The following is a 24,709-nucleotide window of genomic DNA, read 5'->3' as shown; positions in this document are numbered from 1 at the left end:
CGGTCGAAGTATATTTCCAAGTGCAAACACTCCGAGGTTATTTAAAGCCTCACAACAATGGCAATACTATGTTTAACACATTAAAAAGTTTATATATACAGGGAAAAAAAAGAGAATTGAGCAAATTATCAGATATAATGACGTCCCTCTAAAACATTCGGTGCGAAATATGGGTATGCTTGCCACGAATGACCTGGCACAATGAAGGCATTTTCATGTTGAAGTAAGCTTTGTTGTAATAAGGCCAGAATGTATCACTGTTAACTAACTTTTTTTTTAAACTAGGACAACATCCTTGGGGCAAGTGCTTCCAAAATAACTAAACTTAGCGCAGTGTGATGGATAGACACAAACATAAAACAGATAAGCCCACATACAGCTACTATAAACCAATTACTATTAACTGGATACTGCCATACAATTATTGGATTAAGAAAGTTTTCTTTTGGATACCTTTTATGTAAGTCAACTGTGCTAATTTGGATTTGGCAACAGTGATTTAAGACCTTGAAGGGAAGAAAAAAAGACAGGCATTCATTTCTTCCGACTACCCAGTTTGTTCAGATGATTTTGTGGAGAGCACATAAGGAGTATAAAAAATTCAATGCCCACTGCAGTAGCACCTGTCAAGGCCTCTTTGTATTAATACTTGTCCAGCAATTTGTTCAAAATGTTAGTGTGATCCTTAGCATGATTGTTTCTAATCTTTCCATACTTCAACTCGAATCATGAACTAGCATAATTCCTTCAGTACTTAAACTCAAATAGTGGATTCGCGTAATCCTTTCTGTACTTCAACTCAAATAGCTGATTAGCGTAATCCCTTTTGTACTTACATAATCCCTCCTGTACTTCCCACTCAAATCGTCGATTAGCGTAATTCCGTCTCAATTCAGCTCAAAATCATTGGATTAGTGCAATTCCTTTTGCACTTCAACTCAGATAAAAGATATGCGTAACCTCCTCTGTAGTTCAACTCAAACTTTGGATTAACGTAATCCCTTTTTACCAACCTGGTCCTCGATGGCCTTGTGGTCAGTCTCCTGGAGCCAGGAGCCCAAGATGACGCTGTCGTCTGAGTGGCACAGGCTGCGCAGCAGCGACGTCGTCGTGTTGGCCTGGTTCTCTGTCAACGTGAACTCGGCCACCAGCAGTCGCAGCAGGTTGTTGTAACTGCCTGCGAGTGGGCCAGCCAACAAAGGTTGAGTAAAGGCACGCTAAAGGCAAATAATTCATGTAGGAGTGAAAGCAGCAATATTATAAACAGCAGTGCCCTACTTAGTGACAAATTAATTTAAGTGCGCCACACGACTCACACCACGAGTGAGACATTTGCGAAAAAATCCCGATGACGTGAGAGCGTTCGACTACATGTACTCACCAGTAATCAAACTAGCTGCAGTAAAAGAATAAAGAACCTTCCCTGCATCAAGAGACGTAACAAAATGCTGCTTGTCCGTTTCTGTTTGAGTTATAGAAAAAAGTACCACCTGGCATTACTACGGGGAATAACGCAAGTGGTTTAAAAATTCACGTTTTCACCTGGTTAGGCTGAAAAGGTGGTGCCATCTAGCGGGGCTCAGTTGAATCAAACAAGCAGTAAGTTGTTCAATGGCTGTTGTTTCTGCTGTGGCAACGGCTACTTTCACTCTGCTGCTACTAGTGACGGCGACCACAGAGTGAGGCTGGGCGACGTTGCGCACGGCAACAGTGACGTAAAAGTTCCCACTTTGAGGCGGGATATTTGAAGTGTGGTAACGCAATGGGGACCAGTAAAATGTTATTTCATTTCAAAATGAGCACTTCCTTAGCACAAAAGTAGCAGTACGAGGTTTCTGGACCGCTATTTCAGCAGTAAACATCTGCTTAATATTTGCCTTTAGTGTCCCTTTAAGTTAACAGCGCATCAAAACAAAACAATGCTGAAACTTAGAACAAGAGCTGAGCTAGCTGGTGAGTGTTCATTCTAAAGGATAGCGAGTGCAAACCCTAAAGCAAGAAAGACGACAAGACACCACAAACACCGACCAGCAACTGAAGAGGCGCACACCAGCACGGGCATGCACAAATAAGTCTGCGCCTTCTTTCTTTTCATCTGGTGCACGCCTCTTCATTTGTTAGTCGGCGTTTGTGGCGTCTTCACCTCTTTCTGTGTCCCTGTTTGCGTGCCCTATCTTTCAGAATGATGCTGGAACACCCACCAACTGATAATGCAAGGGTGGCAACATTAATAAATGCCTTGCATGTCTGGAGCAAAGAGACTGCTACATACCGTATTTAATCGCGTAATCCTCGCATTCGCATAATTCTCGCACCCCCCCCTTTGCCCAAGAAAAATACGATTTCTATTTGTCCTCGAGTAATTATCGCACCCCCAAAAACTGCTGCAATAATGTCGTCTGCTCGTTCCAGCCACTGATTATGATAGCGCGCGCCATCTCTTAAGTATCAAGCGTACTATTGCATGCAGATTCAATCCAATCCAAGCCGAAGTGGCCAGTACGCGTTGCGGCGTGTTTTGCGTGCTGTGTCGGTAATGTTGGCACGTTATGAGGTGATACTGAAGCTACACGGCTGCTTCACGTTGCAAGTGATAGATAATGCACTAAACGACGGCAACAGGGCCGCCGGTAGGCCCTTCGGAGTCGACGAGTTTTGTTTTCGCTACTGGTTACGGCAGCTGAAAGCCACCAAGACGCGTTGGGCCTGCCGTGTGCCTAAAACTGGGATCGATGGTAAACTTTATTTCTTCAGAAGGAAACTGCGGACGATTCTGTTAAGTAGCCATCAGCCCAATACTGACGTCCTACACTAACCTTCTGAGGGCTCCTGTTGAACGACGAACGCTACCGCTACCGCTACGTCCGCAACGCCCACAAGCTTTGCGTATGGTATTTTAATTCTCGACTATTTGCTTCCACTTTTTGTGTTTCAAATAAATCTTGCCTTGTTTTGAACCTCTGCTTTTTGTGATGAGTTAAGTTCTAATTAATACTTCTTACAGCTTGCTGCAAGTTGCTGGTGTGAGAATCTTGATTTGCGGCCACTTCGTTTTCTTTTTCGCTCGGTACGTATTCGTGGAAAGTTTTCCCCGCATAATTTTCGCACCCTCCAACTTTGCATCAGTTTCGCGGCAAAAAAAGTGCAAGGATTATGCAAGTAAATACGGTAATGTCGTTGAACATAACAAAACTTTGATTACTGTACTTCCATTATTGAGAACTAACTTCAATGTATTCAACAGCAGATCAACTGTGGCTGAAGTAATTAATTTTACAATGTTCCAGAATAAAAGTACAACAATAAAAATGTGTTAGTGGCTCAATTTAAAAGACGGTTTATGGGTTAAGGCAGACCTACTACCATACATGAGCTAAGATATCCTAATGTATTTGCCAGCATCATGATCTTGACTAACATGCTCTTCTTACAATTATCTATGCAAATCATTTGCAACAGTTTTTTGATCATGGCAGCTGCGTCCTGCCCCAAAGCATCTTTCAGCAATATCAAGATGGCAACTGCTGACAATATGTCACGCTCTACCCAAGGTTACAGATCGAATTATTCTTCTTTTGTTTCGAAAGATTAAAGAATGTGGAGGTGTTCGACTCAGTCAAATCTCAATACAATGAATTGTTCTTCTGAAAAAGCCTGGTAACAAAATTTTTAATTAGCACTAAAATTGTAGCTGCAACCAAAGCAGTTGCCTACCTTTGCCGGGTGGACATCCGCAATCACATTAATCTTTAAAGTTAAAGAAAGGCGAACACTCAGCGTTCCCGAATGAGTGCACATTTATTTGAAGACCATGACTTCTGTCTCGTGTAAGAAAGATATGCATTCTTCTTCTTCTTCTTCATGCCAAAACATTGGCATTCGGTAAAGATGCTTTGCATAGGTTTGCACGCACTGTTTTAACATCGTTTTCGCTCTCGTCGTTCCTCGTCACTATTTCCTAAGTCCTACACAAACGCTGTTGATCTCATCGGTCGCCAATTCAGCTGACGTGCATACTACTTCGTCGTAGCGCCGGTCGCACTGCACGTAGTGCACGTAACGTTAGTGAGGGAGTCTTTCGGCGACTACATACCACAGATCACTCGCGTCACATTTTCATGCTGCTTCCAGAGATCACCATGAATATACCCCGTCACCGATTATGAAGGAAAACAAGCGAATGCGTGACCTGCGCTCTACAGCGGCTGCTTATAGCTTTGTCAACTGATGAAAGCACACCTGCTGCTCTCGGCGTCATCTATTGGCAAACAAAAAGAGCCATAGCCGCTGGACAAGCACCGTTAGCGCTGCCTCCCTGGTTGTGCAACAAGTGGTGCCTGCAGCCCGTTGTCTGCTGCCAACGAATAGAGTGTGGTGCACCCGTTTGCCCAATTTGTTGGCAGCGGACAACGTGCCGAAGGCATCGTTCGCACAAGCTGCAGGAATGACCCGTTCTGCGAGAGAAGATGCAGGGTAATCTAACAGCGCCTGTCTTCCTTTTGTTCGCCGATAGATGTCGCCCAAATCGGGCATGCCGCCATTAGCCATTGGTTGACAAAGCCGTAGGCAGCTGCCGCAAAGAGCAGACCACAAGCGCGTGTTCCCTTTCATAAACGGTGACCGTGTAAGAACGCCAAATTAAAGGTGAGAAAAACAGCCGTGCAGCCAGTGTGCAGACTCAGCCGGCCGATGAAACAAAAGCAACGAGGCAAAGCCTGACCACCCTGATTAGGAAAACAGGTAGAGGATCAGTACAGGCAAATATAGAGTAGAGCAGGCGCAGAAATTGCTTACACCACCACAAACAAACTTTTAGGGTCACAATTCGTTATCTTGAAGTGTTTTTGACATACAAGTGCAATAAAACTTGATACGTCATTCGAAACCATTCGATCCTCTGGAGTTCACAGTAATTAAGTAATCTTGCATTCAACCAACAAACACCTAGAGGGAGATTTTTGAAATGATTGTTAATCTGCTATTCCTTATAACGAGATTTGACAAAACAATTTAATCCAACCACACATTCCACCCTGCTCAATTACCCACAACGTTTGTATACTGGTTACAGTGCTCCACAACTGACCTGTAAGATAGGGGATCGAATCCCGGTCACAGTGGCTGCCTTTCGATAGAGGCGAAATTCTGGAGGCTTGTGTGCTCACATTTAGGTGCACATTACATTAGGGTGCACATTGAAAAACCCACAGTGGTCGAAATTTGCAGAGGTGTTCACTATGGTGTCTCGCACAATCTATACTGTGGTTTTGAGACATAAAAAAACAGCAATATTTATATGACAGTGCTCAATTGATGTTACCAAAAATGCCAACAGGGGTTTCTTTTTTAATAGATAGGCCCTATAACAACTGACGTACACTAGATTCTCAGTTAACACGAATCTGTTAAACAGAACTATTGCTGAAATGGAACTATTGCTTCTGCAACGCTTGGTTTCGGGCTTGTATTCTACACCTATGTTCACTTCCCAATAAACAGAACTCCTGGTAAATGGCACATATTTTCCTGGTCTTTTCAGGTTCCATTTACCGGGAGTCTACTGTATCTGTAACAGAGCAGGCTTATCATTAGCACGTGCGATCGTCTTATTCAATCGCACCACAAGCACACATTCACGCCAAGTTGATGTGCATGTTGTGCCAACATTCACATCATGCAAATGACTTTATTTATTTCAGCGATACTTCTTATTCAGTTGATGTACAAACAATAAACAAACAAATCAATTGATTTATGGTTTAGAGACCGATGTGTCCACATAGAGACGTGTCCTAGCTGAAGTGTCGGTAACGAACATAAAGACCGAGAAAGCTTACTTTCGTATGACTGTGCTGGCAGCAAGGACATGGTCTCGTAGAGGCGCAGTCGCACCATGGCGGCGCTGGCCTTCAAGTGCTGGCCGTATGACTTGATGGTAGGGCCAAGCCTGAGCAAAGTGACACAGTGTGCATTCATAGACCAGAAATTACCGTATTTTTTTGCGAGTCGTATTTGAAGGGTGACAGTGTAATTCAAAACCTTTTAAAATTCTTGATTAGTTTTGATTAAACTCATTTTGACAAGTTATGGTATGCTGAACATTCAATATGAGTTGTCAAGCAGGAAATTCACTCATTAATGTCGAACATTGCATAAATTTTGTTGAATTAAGTTTAGAGCACACATCTTTTTTTTTTAATTGCACACATTTCTCATCCTAAGAAGTTATTGTGATATGCTGATTTACTCCCTAATTCTTTCAGTGGAAAAAAGAAAACACTGCTCTTTTCAAGGCACATGAAATATCTTGTATTTGAAAAACTGCACATTTTATTAGAAAGACAATCACATATTTCAAATCGGTACAAAAATACACATAAACTCGACAAGTGTCATCAAAACCGATCAAAAAAATTTTTCAATTTTTCAAGCTGCAATGTCTTCTTTAAGAGCAGATCCAACTCTGCAAATGTTAGTGCCACCAATCAACGCAATGGCAGTGGATGCGAAACACATACATACGTACACACATATATGCACACACACAATCAATCCAGTTTGCAAACTAGCTACAGTGTTTCCAAAGGACATTCTCAAGTGTACAACAAACACTTTTGATTCCAAGGCCTTTTTGAATATCACACAACTCAACATGCGAAACATGAAAATGTACCGCATTTAATGACTTACCCGGATAACATGAGCAATGCCGACTCAACAGGAGACAGTATTCTCCTCACAATGTCGTCAGAAGCCAGCTCTTTGCAATGTCTCAGGAAGCTTGCCATGGCTTGTGGGAAAGAAAAACAAAACTAAATAGATGAATTTGACAAAAGTGAATCAAAGAAGGAACATAGAAAATCAGCTTATCGATATGTTACCATACTTTGCATTTTCTCGGTTCTTATGCCTTAATATGCTAGTCTCGTATGCAGTCGAGCCAGGTTACAACGAACCTGAGCGTGACGCAGCATCCGTTCACTGTATTCCGAAGTTCGTAGCAAATGAAACACAGCTTTTAAAATGTTGCGAGTTAAAACAATTTCTTTTTCCACAAACAAGTCCATAATGAACGTGTTTTAAAGAGCAAGAGAGATTTGGGAATGCGATTTCGTGCCATTGAAATAGTGTATGTTTCCACAGTCATGCAAATATCGTTTGTTTTAAGCGAAAGTTCGTTTTAAGTGGGGCCGTTATATGTGGGCTCGACTGTAGTACGTTCACTGTTCCATTTCGAAATGCATATGGCTAGGATGAGTTATCATGTGGTTACGAAGGATAGAATTAGAATTAGGATGGGATTAGAATAGGTAGGATAGGATTAATATAAATTAACCTACTTTTTTCAGTAACTAATTTCAATACTTTACGTTTAGCGAGTTTCGAATGAATTGTTAGTAGTCCGTTTCGGTTCAAGCACTGTTTTATGAGATGGCAGTTTATTTCATCACCAGAGTGTTGCCCTGGGCATTACAAGACACTAACTTTTTCTCAACCGCATCTTGTTTTAGTGCCGACCTCTGAAAACCGTACCAACAGGATCCTAACCACACATACAGCAGACCCTCAGAGAATGAAAATTTCTTCAATAAAATTGCTGTTACCGTAATTACTCGAATCTAACGCGCACCTTTTTTCCCGTTAAGCGAGTTCATAAATCGCATGCACGTAAGAATCGAGTACGAACAAAAAAATTACAGTCAATCTATTGCCATCGGCAAATCCAAAATGGCCGCCCCCTACGTGCGTCAGCATGGCGCGTCGGCCATTTCTGCCTATGTGTTTCCCATGTGCGGCACTTCGTACGTGTGCTGCGGAGTTCGTCATCTAGTAGTGCATTAGCATCGACGGCGTGGAAGGGCCAACTCCCAAAACTTGAGTGCACCACGATGCCGCTTTTAAAAGAAAAGTCATCGCGTGTGCAGAAACGGACGGAAATCGGGCCGCATCGCGGTCGTTCGGAGTTCCCGAAACGTGCGTGTGGGACCGGCGGAAACAAAAGCAGAAGATTGTCGACAGCAAAGCTTCACGCAAAGGCTTCAGTGGACCGCAGCAGGGTCGGTTTCCGCAAATTAAAGATTGATTGATTGATTGATTGATTGATATGTGGGGTTTAACGTCCCAAAACCACTCTATGATTATGAGAGACGCCGTAGTGGAGGGCTCCGGAAATTTAGACCACCTGGGGTTCTTTAACGTGCACCCAAATCTGAGCACACGGGCCTACAACATTTCCGCCTCCATCGGAAATGCAGCCGCCGCAGCCGGGATTTGAACCCGCGCCCTGCGGGTCAGCAGCCGAGTACCTTAGCCACTAGACCACCGCGGCGGGGCTCCGCAAATTAAAGAGCTGCTCGGCGAGTATGTGCTTGAGCAGCGAGCGGCACAGCGGCCCGTGACGACAGAACTGCTCCAAGTGCGGGCTGTGCAATTAGTCTTAGAAAAAGGTCTAATGCGGAGCCAGTTTAAAGCGAGCAGGTGCTGGCTAACTAGCTTTATGAAGAGGAAAGGCTTTTCCCTCCGAAGGGGAACATGCATATGCGAAAAGTTTTGCGGAGGAGTACGATGAAAAGCTTTACAGTTTTCAGAGGTTCGTCCTAAACTTGCGGCGCAACAACGGCTACCTGCTTGGGCAAATCGGGAATGCCGATCAGACGCCTCTTTACTTCGACATGCCTGGCTCCACAACCGTCGAGAAGAAGGGGGCGAAGCAAGTTCGCGTGCTGACATCGGTCCACGGTAAAACTACAGTGATGGCAATGCTCTGTTACACGTCAGATGGGCACAAGCTTCGCCCGTACCTCATATTTAAATCGAAGACGCTCCCGAAAGGAGTCGTTTTTTCGAGTGGTGTGATTGTGCGGGCCAGCGAGAAAAATGGGTGCGTGTTGCAATCGATGTCTTACATTTTTTTTTTTTTTTGTGGTGGAAATCGGGTGCGCGTTACAATCGAGGGCGTGGTAGAATCGAGTAAATACGGTAAATAGAAGAACTACTTTCAATATGATTCGTTTCGTACTTGAATTCAGCACTGATGTTTATATCTCTGCGTATAGAACTCCCGTTAAATGAAACACATGTTCCCGGTCTTGCCAAGTTATGTTTAAAAAGACTAATGTATTTCAATATGCGCTAAATATAAAAAGAAAAAAAAACCACATATCCCACGTGTATTAGCATGCTTACTTCCCACATACATCACAATAGACGACAAACATTCCGAGAGACAGGCGTGCTTACAGCTCAGTGCTCCCGAACGCCCTTCGAGGGTCACCTGCCAGGTGAACGCATCGCCCCGCACTTTCTCCGACTCGAGCTCCTTGGTGGAGCGAGGAAAGGAGTTCTTCCACAGAAGCAGCATCCGCGGCAGCAGACTTCGCACCACAGGTGGGCCTGTACAAACGCAGGAGTAACAACTTGCATATTATCATCATAATCAACTTGCAGAGCCTTAGACAGTTCTAGTTTACCATTAGCTTTAATAGCGGTGGTTAAGGAAATAGTATTACCATGAAAAAAATGGTCGCTGTGGACAGCGTCTCATAGTTTAGGGGGATAGCGTTTACGTGGTTTACGTGTCCCAGCTGGGACGCCGGCGCCGCCTTTCGGAGGGTCAATAAGTTAAAGATTATTGAAAGGAAAACAAAAACGAGAATGTTTGCCTTTGTCACCACGCAAAGCAATGTTACAAGTTTATCTTAGCGATAATAAAAGTAAATAAATGTGGACCCCGCACAAAATATGAAAACATTTATGTTGCCCAATGGTTTACATTGATCGTCTTGTTAGGCAAGAGACAGGTCTAAGATAGGAAGCTATCTCGAAAAAATTGCGTGAACTTATCCGTAATACTCTGTCATCGAAGCGAAGTCATTTTAAACAGTCGGTTGCTGCGAACGAAGTGAATCTTTTAACGACTATGCCAAAATCACTTCGAAGCAGGTGTCTGAAAGTGCGGCCATGTTTAGTACACGAAGCTAACACAGTCACGTTAAATCTTAAAAATAGCATACGTACCGTGAATGTAACTGGGCATGCGCACTTCAATCCCGTTATCCCGGTAAGCCTGCTATTCCGCTAAGCCCGGTAAACTATAACTCTATTGCAGCCAGCAATAGTTACACAAAGTGATTTATATGCAACACATTATGTAATCTGCATATTATTATAACAGTATTGTCAACTTGCAGTGCAACAAAGCCACCTGCAGTTACACACAGTGATTCGTATAAGAAGCCTTAGGCAAAAACATCTCTCTTCTGATATACAAGTCTAAAAACTTATTTCTGGGCTCATCACATAAGTTAAATACAATACAAAAAGAATTAGCATTGATGAATGCAAGAAATTACAACAAACTGTGCAGTAAAAGTGCACCGTATTAGTATAGCTAAATCAGTTATCTAGAACAAACAATAACTGTGACAAGAAGTTACAATCAGAAACATTTTCAAACTAATGACATTCAAGATTCCGAGACGGTGCCAGAACTTTTTATGAGAACATCTTCTTCTGCAGAGGACATGTGACATGAACAAATAGTTCTGGCACTAGCGAATGAAGTGACAGCGTTTGTATCTCCTAATGTAAATCGCATTCATTAATCTAAGCAGAAAAAAGCAATTATACAGTAATTTATGATTTTAATCAGTTCTGCTTGTTGCATGCAGTTGTTATCACTAACATTGCAAGTTAATCCATGGGCCAAAAAATAAAGGCTACTACAGCGATGCAAACACTCATTACACAATCAGTCAGAATTCTTATATATATTTCCGTATGATAGAGCTGCAATAACTAATAACAAGGCCTTTCTTTCTTATAATTACATCACAAGTACACTTTAAACCACTGCTGAAAACAATACTGACTAAAATTGACGAGCTCTAAGTCATTAGCTCAACTACATAAAGTCCACTGGCGAAGTCAACTTAGCCTGTGAATTTCGAATGGCTATCGATTTCAGTGCTCGCTGAAAGTGGATTATGAGGTAGATGAGAAAAAATGCACATTGAGTCACAAAAGTTGTCACTTTACCCAACGTCATGACGGCGCCCATCATCAGCCAGCCAGCTTGTGTTCGCTGAAGAGATAGCCGGCTGTTCTGTGAAGCACTTCGCAGGAGGTCTTCGGCCAAGTTGAAGATCATCTGGGAATATGTCCAAAGAGCTATGACGAAGTGCAACACGATTGATATGATGGGTTTAATGTCCCAAAACCAACATTACAACATGCAACACGTGGTCACACCAACATATGTCTACATTAAAAAAAGAGATGCTCATGATCTAGTGTTTTCATTATATCCCTTTAAAAGGACACTATAGAGAAACAATGATTTTGTTTAGACTGACAAATCGCACTATGAGAACTATAATAATATAAGTTTAACTGCTTTAAGTTCATCATAAGTGGATAAAGTCATGGTTGAAGTTTCACTTTAAAATTTTGCACCAAAATTTGCGCCTGTGACGAAGTAAATTTCAAAAGACATTTTTCGTATTTTCGTGACATTGGCTCAATAAAGTTTTCCTAACCTTCGTTAACTAGGTCTAGGACACCTACAGAAAACAATGTACTCCATTTTTATTGAGTAGAACCCGTGTAGGAACCAGTAGATGCCTTCAAAATTTGCCATGTCTTGGTGTTCGTTGTGGGAGTTTTACAGGGGCATCTCCTGCCGCATTTTCTTTTCATGCGTTTTCTCGCTTACAGCATCATGTCGTGGTAAAAGCGGCGTTTTTGAGACATTGAAACTGTACTTTACTTATACGTGTAGAAGCGTTTTGCTCTTTAGAGTTTCTTTAAGGCTGTTGGTTAGGCGTGAGTGAATATTTGAATGAATATTATAGTATTATGATTCCCTTGGATACGAATTCAAATTATTTGAAATTTTAAATAATTGACAGCATCAAACCATCTGAAAAGCCACTTTCACTGCAGCATGGGGCTGCTAAGCTGTGAAACCATCTAACCAGAAAAATCCACACGGCCACAAAGCCACATGTCAAGGTTAAATGCGCATTTGCCTTTACCTCGTTGAAATAATCTTAAAACTTAAATGCTTGTTATTGGGCTTATATGCACTAAATATGGTAAATTTTAAAGCGTATCGTCCTTTAGCGCACAACTTACCCCTTATAGCTATTGAAATCTTCTTACGATTCAAAGTTTAGTCCTCTTAACTTCGAACCAAAAAAGGGACATTTGCACATGCCTAAATGTTGTGCAAGTTGATTGGGACATTACAAAAACACTCTTTTTTTTTCATGATACGTGACTTACAATATTCAAAATATTCTGTTTGAAATTATTCGACCAGATCGCTACTTCCTTCAAGTTTGCTTCAAACCTCAAATTTATTACAGTTGAACCTTTTTACTAAATGCATAGACAGGGAAGCAAATCTTGTTTTTTACATGAGGTGTTTCTTATGAACAGGGTACTACATTTGCATTTTCTTATCAAACACTATTCTAATGTAAGCGTACTGGTGTCTCTTATATCCAATAGCCTGTTAAATGAGTGTCTCTTATAAAGGGGTTTGACTGTTTTCGCTTATCGCTTAACAGAAGTAATGGCAACATTCAGGAATGAATTCGCTCAAACCTTTTTCTATATTAAAGGCACAAATACTCATTATTTAATGCTTCACTTTAATATATGCCCCTTCAAAGCTGCTAGTGAAGAAATTAAAGGGGAAAAAATTAAACAAAGATTACCTTTCCCTTGTTGTGGGGCACACCAAGTGGTGTGTGACGCGCCGCACCCAAAAGAGCAGCTAGAGCGGCCGAATAGCCGGCGATGGCATCTGGCGAGGACTTCAGCGACTCCAGCTGGTCGAGGCAGCGATCGAGCAGGGGCGTCAGCTGAGCAGGCACAGCCGTAGCGATGCACCGTAGGCACCATGCGGCCGCTAGTCGTGCGGCTGGGCTTGTGTGGATGAGCACCGACACCACCGTCTCCACCAGGCCTGCAATGTAGTAGTCCGTGCATGCCAACAATCGCGTAGAATGCAACCCCCCGCCCCCTTACACTCGGTTACAACCTAAGAAAAGGTGCCAGCCCTGCTCACAGCCATTACTGTCTCTCCCGCAGGAGAATTCGCATAAATCTTATATCCAACAGTCCCTACTTTTTAGGCACTTCCGACACTTAACTTTGCCCAAGAGATGAGGCTTGCGTTGCTGATTTTAGGTCGAAAACTTGTATCGTCCTCGTAAATTTCCTTAGACTCTGACATCACTGCTCAGCCAAACTTTATTTTTATGTAGTAATGACAAACTTTCATACCCTTAATATTCCTAGCATTTACGTTAGTCGAGGAAGGTACTTGCGGTTTGACGGTAACCAACTTGCGCGCCTGCTTTTCACAGGTGAAACATAGGTGAGCGAGTTTCAATCAACAGCTAACACAGATTATGCATAAACTATAAAGGGGGTGCACAACTTGCCAATGTTACCAATCTCTTAACCAAATTTAGTCAACACTAGCCAACATTGGCCATAATATAGACAATATTGGCCACCATTAGTACCATAAGCCAGTACTCAACAGTGCTAGTAGTATGCAAGTAGACTCTGCAAACAAGGACACTGTTCGCTGACTAGAGCTGGTTACACTAATGATCCTACATACAATGTAGCAAAGAAACAAGTCCTCACCTATGGAAGAGTCAGAGAGCGTTGAGACAGCAGTGGTGCCAAGGGTCTCGACCAGGCAGCCGAGTTCTTGCAGGGCACAGACCAGGATGTGCTGACTCAGCGCTACCTCCTGCTGGCCGTCCTTGCCGCTGTTGCTGTCCAGTACAGCGTCTGAGAAAGAACGATACCCTAATTATCTGATTGAAAGAAACACCAAAGAAACGTTAATGGTAGTTCCGATTGTATACAAAAGCCTGCACGACACATTGAAGTTTTTTTTTTAATTTGCATCATTCTACACCTCAACGCTGCACAGTGAGCAAAAGTTGATTGTTCTGTGCATTTGTAATTTGGCTGTTGCTGCTGGTTTGAAAAAGAACATCTTCAAGGCAGTGTTTATGACTAGCTCAGGAGGGACTGCCTTACTGGCTTTTTCCCCAGTTGAGCGTAGGAATAGAACACACATCCTGCTTACAGCAATCGGTCGTCAACACAAGAAACGAAACAGCAAATGACTTGAACCAGTGACACATACCAGCGTTGAGGTGCTTGACAATGACTTGGACAAGGTCCTTGCAGGCCGCTCCCTGCGCCTTGTCCCCGAGCATCTTCCCCAGTACCGAGCGAAGCGCAAAGGAGACGCACTTGCGGCTGTACACGGCATCTACGTGAGTCTGCACGGCTCGCGGATGACCCACCAGCTCCAGGAGGTGGCTCAGCACGACAGGCAGGTGGCGCTCCAACCACAGGCCACCCAACCGCTGGAACAGCACGACGTACGCCTGCACCGCAGGTTGGGTTAGAATGGATAATTGCCGTTTAAAAGAAGCCGATTAAGACCGGATGAAAGAAAGAAGGAACACAACAAATCAAAATCTAAAGCTAATAAGACGGGATGAAGGGAAAAAGGAAAAAGATCAAAATCTAGAGCTAACGTTTTTTTTTTTTTTGCAGCTGACGTTTCGTCAATTTCTCTTGCAACTTTTCACATTGTGCTTCTGCAAAACTTATGTGAAGGAAAACCAGACAGTTACAGTTGTGTACGATGGGATTGATTGATTGAAGGAAGATGACTGACTTGTCCTGCAATCATTCGCTTTGGTGTTAAATTCTGTGCATGCACACAGTATTGTTATGTGGGTTTGACAGCGAAGGTGGTGGCAGTCGGACTAAGATGAAAGTGTTTAATGGACTAATTTGCACCAGCAAATCAAGTGTAGTTCACTGCACGAGCGAGTAACACCAACAGTACAATGACAGCGACGAGTGCGGTCGTCTATGATCGAGTAATCTGATAGTCCATGAAACGCCTCGGCTTTTAAACAAGCAGGATTCCGGCTTTATTGTTGGTGCTTGCATTGCTTTTAAAGTGAACTTAATTACATTGTGTGCGCAATCTTGTCAAAACTGTCTACAACAATCGGGAATGTTTCCAGACATTCCTGTGTCACCTGGCCCGACAGGAGGTTACACATGTGACAGCCCTGTGACACGAATATACTGAAAGGAGCGCGTGCGACAGCATCCACTTCATGGTTTTGTACCCTTTTGTAGCAGGAATGTAGAAGAACTCAAGAAGCAGAACACTTTCCTAGCTACCTATGCCCATCACTGCACCTCTTGTTTCACAAATTGGAACTTAGAAGTCAAAGCAACTCCATATGTTTTATATTACCAGTATGTAGAAAGCAGATACATGTTATATCTATAGTTATATGTTAGATATATGTTACATGACATATGATATATGTCACGTGTGCAATGTTACGTGTTGTTACGTGTGCAATATATGTTACGAAAGGCTTGAAGCATACTGCAATAACAAAATTAAGACATTGAGTACTCACGTGAGTGACTCCAACTCGTATCTCACGGCTCACAGACGAGCCGCCCTTGATCATCTCACCAGCGCTGCCTTTGAGAAAACCAATGCCGCCGCGAAGGAAACCAGAGGCCAGCAAGTTCAGCACTTCCTCCAAGCTGGCCAGCCTGTTCTTACCGACTGAAGAGGTTAGAAAAATGACCAAAAACACTTAGCTGAAAATCGCCCATCCCGCAGCCGTATGAATACACAATGAACAAAACTAGGCATTTTAAAAGCGAAAACATACAAGGGCCTTCTCATTGCTGTCCACTCCATGTGTTGTTAAATTGTAACCATGACAAACACTAGTAGCTCAAACTGATGCTTCATTGTTAAAAACCCCTGAATAGGATTGTGTGGGCACATTTGGTGAATAAGTGCAGCATATAGGGACTAGCCATGACAACATAGGGCAACATGAAGACTATCAATAGCAATAGTGGCAGAAACCACTTAAAACAGCAGTTAAGTGATACCATTATGATCAATTGATAGAGAAATCGATTATGGCTACGTCATTTTGTACAAATGCCCTCTATGATTGATTGTAACTGTGTGAAAATTGTATGTTGCACCATCTTAGGAGTGGAGTGCGGGGTTGCAAAAATCAGAAGAAGAAAGTACTAATATGACAAAGAACTATGACACATTTCGACATTCTCGCATCACCATACAGTAAGTAGGTTACTGAAGCAGGGTAAAAACATGTGTTGAAAAAAAAAGACGTATGCTTTTAAGGTTTTTTTTCCTGTATCCTTCTGAATAACTATTACTGAAACTGGCTGCAGAAAAGCAAACGTTCCTGAACAGACACATTATAAGACACAGTTTAAGAGAACTGACATCAAATTATTGACACAGATCAACTGACATAAGCAATTTGGGTGTGTCAACTGACCCTGCGCCTGCGAGGCCTGCTGAGTGATGGCCACCACAGTTCCCAGAAGCGTCGCCACGGTGCAGCGAACCTCGTAGTTGGACCCTTCGAAGGCCCGGAAACAGATGGAGGCCACCGTCTCCAGATCACTCGTGTAGAGGAATGGGGCGTGCCACACCATCTCGAGCAAGCACTGCACACAAGGGCATACAAATGCAGGGTGGTCAAGTCAAGTTTGAAACACTGTAATGGGTTGTCCGACAGCCTCAGGTCCACTAGAGTCCGGGCAAATAAGTGCATGTGTAAGTGAGCATCTTGAACACAAACGTACAGCACATGTAAATGAGCAAACAGCTTTCCCGGTGCCCCACTCAGTGCCCAGTGGACCAACCTTGAACCTGACGAAGGTTTACATTACACAGTGCCTGGTCCTGGTATGCGCCTAATGACCCCCTAGCTTGATACCTTTTCCATCAACCGTACATTGAAAGGATCAACAGCCCTTGAACGAGGTATCTTGCTGGATCCAACATTTGGATCCATGAACCTGTCTTCACCACGATTAGAATTACTTTTATTGAATTCATATAGCCCACTGTATGTAATGGCAAAGAAAAACAAGCAGCTGCAAAAGTAGAGCAAGGAAAGTCAAGATGTTTAACATTTGAGACTCATTAGTTGCGATACCGACAGATTGAGAATGGAGGTTCGTGTCGCAGTTTTTTGTAGTAAGCTCAAATCTCAATATAACGAACCCAGATATAACAAACTATCAGTTATAACGAAGTCAACACAGAACAGCTCTGTCATAAATACAGTGCTGCAAATATATGTTTTTAAAAAATTTTCAGATATAATGAAATATTTTCATGGCAGTTGTGGCTGTTATAATGAGGTTTGAGTGTAGTTGGGGCGACACACATTGGCTAACATGTTTTCAATTCGATGTCATAAGAAACTAAGCAAATGGACAGCTATCAGCTATACGCATTTTGAAGAAATCATGCAGTCCACTTATGCATATTCTCTCACTTTTGTTGCATTCTGAACCCTCAAAGACCATAATACCTCACTCCTTTTAGCAGTGAATTTTGGAAAACACGCCAGTGGCAGCTGGAGCTCCTACCTTGGCAGCAGCACAGCGCACGGCCAGGACACGGTCAGTCATGCAGTGGCGCACTGCCTTGAAAATGTCCTTGTGCACTGGACTGGCTGCCGCACCCATCCCGGCAACCATTTTCTCCATGGTGTGCATCGTCTCGCACCGGGACTGCGACTGCACCACAAAGGGGACACTGTTGAGCCGCTATGAGGTGCAATGAGCGCCGAAGCAACTGGCCAAGTTCAGAATTTCCCTAGCATGGCACGCCGAAGCAAGTGGGCAAGTTCGAAATCACACTGGCACAGCCTGCCGTTACCACCATGAGGCAACAAAGAGTTGAAAGTCAGGGGATCAGATCCCACCAATGAAGAGGGTGAATTTTGGTCCACTTTATATCCTCCTAACTTAGGATCAGGATCATTACACTACGGTTAAGATAACAAAAAATAATGTCCCCTGCACTGTTTGGGCTAACTGTTGTTATTGTCATTAGTTGGGTCCAATAGAGACTTCAGGGTCACTTGACTGTGCACAGGAGCACTAATACAATGATGATGAACGACAAACTTCGATCAACATAAGGAGAGAACGCTACACTGACTTACAACGTAAGAAAAAATGCAAGCTCCGCCCACATATTGGCAGAAGGGCTCAGCAAACAGGGGTTACATATATTCTGGTTAACATCAAACAAAAGAAATGGACCTGGGCTGGTCACATAGTGTATAGGACAGACAAAGCGCATACAGTAACAGCAACAGAACGGCTACCAAGGGCTGCAAAACACACTCGAAAAAACGAAAAAAGTTTGGTGTAGCGATGAAATTAGGAAGTATGCGGGAATAAAATGGAATCGTTTGAACAGAACAGGAATGGTAGATCATTAGGAGAAGCCTTCATCCTGCAGTCCTAAATAGGCTAAAAATTATTATGTATGATCATAAGCAAAGAGTTGTGCAAATCTCACAACTGTTCTCAACTATAGTAAAGTTGCCGATCTAAAGAGAAATATTCCTTCAAAAAAACTAGAAAAAATGAACAGCGATCCTACCTCAGCATTCCTGAGTGACTTGAGGAGGATGTGGACTGTGTCTTCGTAGCTGCGGCCCATCATTCGACCCAACTTCTCGTACATGGTACCTGTGCTTGTAATGGCGGCCCTGAGAAGTTTAATCACATACAGCACCGAATTCATGACGAACAATAGGCAAAACTTTTCTATTATGATTAGTGTGGCTCACAGAGCGCGAACAGCAAACCACCACACATGCACTTTTAGGCCACGCTTGTCTCATAGTTGCGTCATTCAAGAGAAAACCCCAGCTGAAATGTGCAGGTACTGAAGAAAATTATGTTGCAACATGATGCAGTTACCTCGAGCGATTGCGCATACCAGTCGTGATACTAAATGTCAACGTTACATCTCAATTCGTGAGTATCGTGCATACATTATCTGCTTAGATGCTATTTGAAGGTAACTAACAAGATAAACACTTACTATATCACTACTGTTTATGCATTGTTCATTGCTTTAGTATTACAGTAAAACCTCATCGCAGGAGACACTCAAAGAAACCAAGAAACATGCCCCATGTAACCAAAAATTCTAAAGAACACAGAAGAGTCAGACTACATTACTTCATTGTACACTAGCATCAGAGTGTGTTTATGAAAGATGCTACGGATGGCTTAAAGAACAAATTCAAACAGTAGTTCTTTTTAGGAGCCTGCAAATTGTATAGGCTTCCTTTCCATCTTCTAGAAGTGAAGCACTTCACACTATAACCGTTTCTATCGCTCCTAGTATTTTTGAAGTGCTCTGAGATGTCTGTTAGTCTCCACTGCTGACATTTTGTGCCCAGCAAGGCCCCTGTCTTAGCCTAAGAAAAAGTTGAGTGCAACTTGTAGTCCCATCCTTGTTGGGAATGATATCTGGCAGAGGAACGGAAAACAATCAGACTGAAGTAATGATAGCTGCAGCACATACCGATTGGCTCAAAGTCTCTTATGATAAGAATTTACTATATTCACCAGCTACTAATAATTATTTTGACGATGCAAAATTTCGTTACAGCTAATCTTTAAGAAACACATGATCCAAATGCTTGCCGATCAGTTCCAACCAACACATGGAGCTGGGGCACCGGAAAGAAAAAAAAAGCTGGAACACTCACAGGCGGGCGGGCAAATAGCTTGGCGAGTCGTCTCGGTTGCGCAAGATGTCGTTGCACTGGTTGACGGCATCAAATAACAGGAAGGTGTCTCCAACGCTGAACAGGGTTGCCAGGCACCGGCCCAGCATCCTACGCGTTGGGGGACCAGGCGAACCCTCACGCATCTGCCGTACAAGTTGCTCGACCAGTTGTTTTTGGCATTGCTTGATGTCCGACTGGATGTGAAAGCAGTACGACACATAAAAATGTAGAGATATTGCTAAAATGTGTGAAATAGAACAGGAATAGCAATCCTGCTAACATAAACTTTTTAATGGACAATGCAGATTGAGATAACCCCACTAATGAAAAAATTGTTTATTGTATTGGCTAGAACACACCCTGTTCTTCTTGATTGATATGTAGGGTTTAACGACCCAAAACTACCATATGATTATGAGACGCCGTAGTGGCAGGCTCGGGAAATTTCGACCACCTGGGGTTCTTTAACATGCACCCAAATCTGAGCACACGGGCCTACAACATTTCCGCCTTCATCGGAAATGCAGCCGCCGCAGCCGGGAATCAATCCCCCGACCTGCTGGTCAGCAGCCGAGTACCTTAGCCACTAGACCACCGTGGCAGGGCAACCCTGTTCTTCTTATGAAGTGCAGATTTATATCTCTATTTCCTCACTAATGCTGCAAGAAATGACTGTTTCCACCCAAGGTGGCAAAAACGAGAAAGAATGTGTATGATGGCAATCACGTGATATTTTACCCAGGTATGTGGTTAATAGTTGCTAAATTGGTGTTGAAGTGCAGGACACATTAATATAATCTTTTCTAACTTAAATTAAGCCCATACACCATCATTTGTATTGAGCAGAACAGTGGCACCATCTCTGCTTGACGCATGATACGATGCTGAGCATGAAAGTCGAAAATGTCAAAGCGAAGGTGGTTGAGCACAGTTTCACTCAATCCTGTGAGAGCAGAACGTTGAGTGTAATATTTGCGAGGATGGCTATCAACATGACTATTGCTTCTAAGCGATGCTGGAGGAGGGATTAACTTTTTTTAGTGGCTTCTCAGATGGAAAAATTGTGTTTACAAATTATCCATGTGCTTTTGAAATCAGCCGATGCGGGTTTAACCACTACCAAGGGTAAGCTTTTCATTGCGCTGTAAAAAACTGGGATCATATAAATATCTTGTTATTCCCATAATGAGCGTGTTGCATTAGATGTACCATGAAAGTATTCTCGCAAACAGCTATGAATGCACACAAACAGGTTAAATAAATGCATATCATGAGATCTTTGCATAGCATATGACAGAGACATTAGCAGAGTGACATGTATATGATTACTTGTGTAATGCACACGAGAATTATGCTGTGTGGGCCCATAATGTGTGATTCCAGAAAAATTCTACTTATGCATGTCTAGTTAACTCAAACATCTGCCAAGCTGCCTTTTTAACTGTTTTCTGTACAAGAAAAAAACAAATTCATTTGTTTCATTATCTGCACTTTCCAAGCATAAGAAAGAACTGCCAAAAGGAACCTAAAGCAACAGAACGAAAATGGCATAGGTAATTTGAATTAGACCCCTTCTATCTTCAGCGGGTGATAATAATGTTTTTCTTTTAACAACGCTCGAACGTTTCTGATCATAGACACTAGACAAAAGACAACAAAACTATATTTTAAGAAGTATCTCTGTAACCTGGATGCATGATGTTACTGTCAATCTGCAAAATATCTGAATACACAAACGAAAATGGGCATATAAACACAAATTTCTACGATCGTCACATAAAGAAACCACTTTTTTTCTTATATGGCTGCAATAGTCTAGTGAATGCGAAGCGGCCTGTTATGTCACACTCAGAGGTTGCCAAAAAAAGTGGCTCACTCAGATTGACTCGCAAAGTCCATTTTGCACTCACTCGGACTCGGAATGCGCTCACTTTACTCAACCTCAACTTCCTAAATTTTCCTCAACCAGACCCAGACTCATGGCTCGATCTGAGTCTGGAGTGAGTCGGCTTATGGGTGAGAGTTTGCTGACCTCGTTGGCTTCATTGTATTCAGGTTCTCAATAAGGTTGCTGACCTATGGTAGCATACAATGTCTCAGAACCCAAACTAGGACAGAATTTGATTATGATGGTAAATAACATCAAAACATTACAGAAAAACTATAGCACAACATGAACAAGAATGACACGAGAACGCTGGTCGGTTCTTGCGCCGTCCTTGTTCGTTTCGCACTACTTTTTTTTCTTCAGAACTCACGAAACAACTCGACCCCCCCCCCCCCCCCCAAATCCATTCTACTATGCTACAAGAGGCGGTGGAGGGTGCCAAGACGAGATGCACCTTTTGCGCAGCCACAAGCACTTTGTCCAGGAAACGAAGCCATTCGAAGACAAAGACTGGCCGCTTGACTTCGGGTAGTTGCGCCAGGACCTCCTCGTTGAGGGTGAGACTATGGGACAGTTCCATCATCTTGAGTCCTGTAAAATAAAAGTGGCAGCGGTTACCGCAAAACAAACGTGATGCTAGCACGACACTTCTTGTGTGCGACTTTGCCGCGTCCTTCTGATGGCAATGCTGTGGCATCCTAACGGCATCACAATCTGCTGCCCATATAATGGTGGCATGCTGATAACACCGAATGATCATTAGCAACCTTCAACATTTGTACAGACCCCATAGACACGATACCAGAAAGGCGAAGAGCAAACAAGCCTTTTTTGTGTAAAGGGCCCCTGAACCACCAACAGACGCTCGCGTGATGCTCTCCACGCCTTTCCTTTATTTACAGCCGTCATGACGTCACCTGTAAGATTAGGTGCCGTCGCAAGGAACAGACGATGTGATATGGCGAATGAGAGCCTGTTTTCTGCTAGCAGATGCACGCGCTTTTTGCGTCTCCACCTCAGACGCAGAGGAAGGCCACTCGGAGAGGCGGACAGGCTAGCGAACGAAGCCCAGTGCAACCCCGCCAGCGTTCCTCGTAGACTCGTGTACAAGTGGAACGCCACAACAAAATTTCGACCTCTGCGCAGTTTAGGGGCCCTTTAAAGCCTACACAGCAACACCTGTATCTTCCATTCCTTTTCTTAGTGTCGCTCATAAAAATGTCACTGTACATAATCACTCTTGTCTAGAGCAGCTAAGAGTGTGGTTGTCGACGTTGTTGTTGGCCGGGGCTCCAACATCACGTTAGCTAGAAGCTTCCGTTCAACCATGAATTAGAGCACAAGGACCTAGCACCCGGTATGAGCACATTCGGTATCATTACGGTGTCGGTCTTTACATATTTCTGCAGAAAACGGCAGCTGAAGCTGCCGGCTGGGTGCTCTAGACCGGTGCGACTTTATCTGTACAGTTGTCATGATACTTATTCCAAAAACGCCTTAACACCTTCTTGCTGCCTTGCAAGGCATTCGATGTTTACTCCTTACAATCTGTGTTTTCCTAAATGAAACTACTATAGATATGCATTCCTTGTTGAAGTTATGTCTCACGATAGCAGCCCCGAATTGGGTGCTACAGAACAAATATTTCTGCAGTAAACTAATAAGTGAACGTTCAGCACACAGACTACGTTTGTTAAGGTGGCAACTAGCCTGGCTCCTATAAAAAAGCTACACCCTTTAGCTTCACTCTAGCACTTTCGGATGGTGATGTACTGGCAACCACACCCGAGTTATTGCACACAACTTCCATGCACAACTTAAAACGTCGGTGCCGAAAGTGCGCCCAAGTTTACTAAACACAAACATCGGCGCAGCGTCAGCAGAAATCAACGATGCTAACATTGTAACAACGAATAGCAAGCGAGCAGACAACCTCATTAATGTACCTTCAGCCCTGGTTCCCCAATTTTGTTCTTTTGGTTCCACATTTTTCACTGACTGACAACAACGACACACAATGGGCGAGCTAGCGTCCGCTCATCCGAGATGAACAGCTGTCAAATTTCAACATCACTTGCTCCTACGAGGTTTCTTTAGTGCACCTATGATTTCAGCACCGAGTTAACATACAGCGATCGAGCAAGCTCGAAAGGCTAACCCGCTTAAAGAAAGCCCTCGACAAATAACGTCTGGCTTAATGCAGACCCTACATGTCAGGACTATCAGGCTAAAGGAAATACACATGTCGACAGCTGGCTAGGTAGCCTAAACTAACCTAGTGTAAACTCCCGTCCAATCGTCCCAACCGTCACCAACAGGAAGATAGCCTGTACTTGTCACGATCGTAGCGTTCAAAGCACGCAATCACGAGAGCCTAGGCGATGCCTTCCTACGCCTTAGCAAGAATCATGTGGGCGTCCTCTCATCTCTCGGAGGCGGGGAGTCGCTCTCTCGGAGAGAAACTATTAACTTCTTTCACGAAGTTCCAGGCGTGTTCGCGATCATTAAAGCCCAGGGAGGCCAGAAATGGTCGAGATAAAGACGCCAGCGGACCATCGGCCACCATTTAACCAGCGCTTGAGAGATAAATTTTGTTTGATTAATGTGACACATTCAGCAGACGACCACCATCTGTGATGCGGAACTTGGAACGTCAACGAGCGAAACCGTCGCACGTAAACGACGAAAGCTCTACCAGCTTTTCATTTAATATCGCGAAGCTAAGACAATGTCATGCGCGACTGAAGAAGGTAGGCGAGACGTACCTTTTTATAGCGGCAGTAAAATTAAAATCGCAATAATCAGTCGGACACAGCAAGCTAGCAACTTAAGGAGTCCATTTTTCGTGCTTGGGCCGGTACACAGCTTCCCGTCGCGCAAAACGTTGAAAACATAGGGTAGTGGTGCTAGTTGTCAGTTCTGTTTAAAAAACAAGTGAGCTTGATTTTTAAAAACAAAAAAACATACCCATTCATTTATTTGGTGCTACAAATATATAATTTATAGCTAACATTAGTTTATTCAACGCTGTGTGTATGCCTTTAGTTTTATAAAAGCTGCCAGTTTCGGTTCTGGTTTCGGTTCGTGAGCATCACAAAGCTTCATTCACAATGTTAGATACTTTTTTTTTTTTTTTGTA

At 43.2% G+C, this 24,709-nt stretch overlaps 1 protein-coding gene across 3 annotated transcripts in view; it reads right to left on the bottom strand.

Annotated features, from left to right (window-relative positions):
* Positions 1-24,452, bottom strand: part of LOC119167090 (HEAT repeat-containing protein 5B) — a 77,929-nt gene extending 53,477 nt beyond the window's left edge. For all 3 annotated transcript variants that reach the window (XM_075867079.1, XM_037418509.2, XM_075867080.1), the window contains exons 1-15: positions 24,336-24,452; positions 22,025-22,161; positions 19,662-19,876; positions 18,539-18,647; positions 17,512-17,661; positions 16,407-16,578; positions 15,492-15,646; positions 14,180-14,426; positions 13,666-13,815; positions 12,723-12,973; positions 11,038-11,149; positions 9,241-9,393; positions 6,691-6,790; positions 5,838-5,947; positions 1,014-1,177 (exon numbers count right to left, since the gene is read on the bottom strand). In XM_075867079.1, coding sequence (XP_075723194.1) covers positions 1,014-1,177; positions 5,838-5,947; positions 6,691-6,790; positions 9,241-9,393; positions 11,038-11,149; positions 12,723-12,973; positions 13,666-13,815; positions 14,180-14,426; positions 15,492-15,646; positions 16,407-16,578; positions 17,512-17,661; positions 18,539-18,647; positions 19,662-19,876; positions 22,025-22,153 — 2,217 coding nt within the window. In that variant the 5' untranslated portion in view covers positions 22,154-22,161; positions 24,336-24,452. The remainder of the gene's footprint in view (positions 1-1,013; positions 1,178-5,837; positions 5,948-6,690; positions 6,791-9,240; positions 9,394-11,037; positions 11,150-12,722; positions 12,974-13,665; positions 13,816-14,179; positions 14,427-15,491; positions 15,647-16,406; positions 16,579-17,511; positions 17,662-18,538; positions 18,648-19,661; positions 19,877-22,024; positions 22,162-24,335) is intronic.
* Between the last annotated feature and the right edge of the window lie 257 nt (positions 24,453-24,709).

The sequence above is a fragment of the Rhipicephalus microplus genome, chromosome 6 (genome assembly GCF_043290135.1).
Source record: "Rhipicephalus microplus isolate Deutch F79 chromosome 6, USDA_Rmic, whole genome shotgun sequence".
In the NCBI taxonomy this organism is placed as follows: Eukaryota; Metazoa; Arthropoda; class Arachnida; order Ixodida; family Ixodidae; genus Rhipicephalus; species Rhipicephalus microplus.
This window is presented reverse-complemented; position numbering and strand designations above follow the sequence as displayed.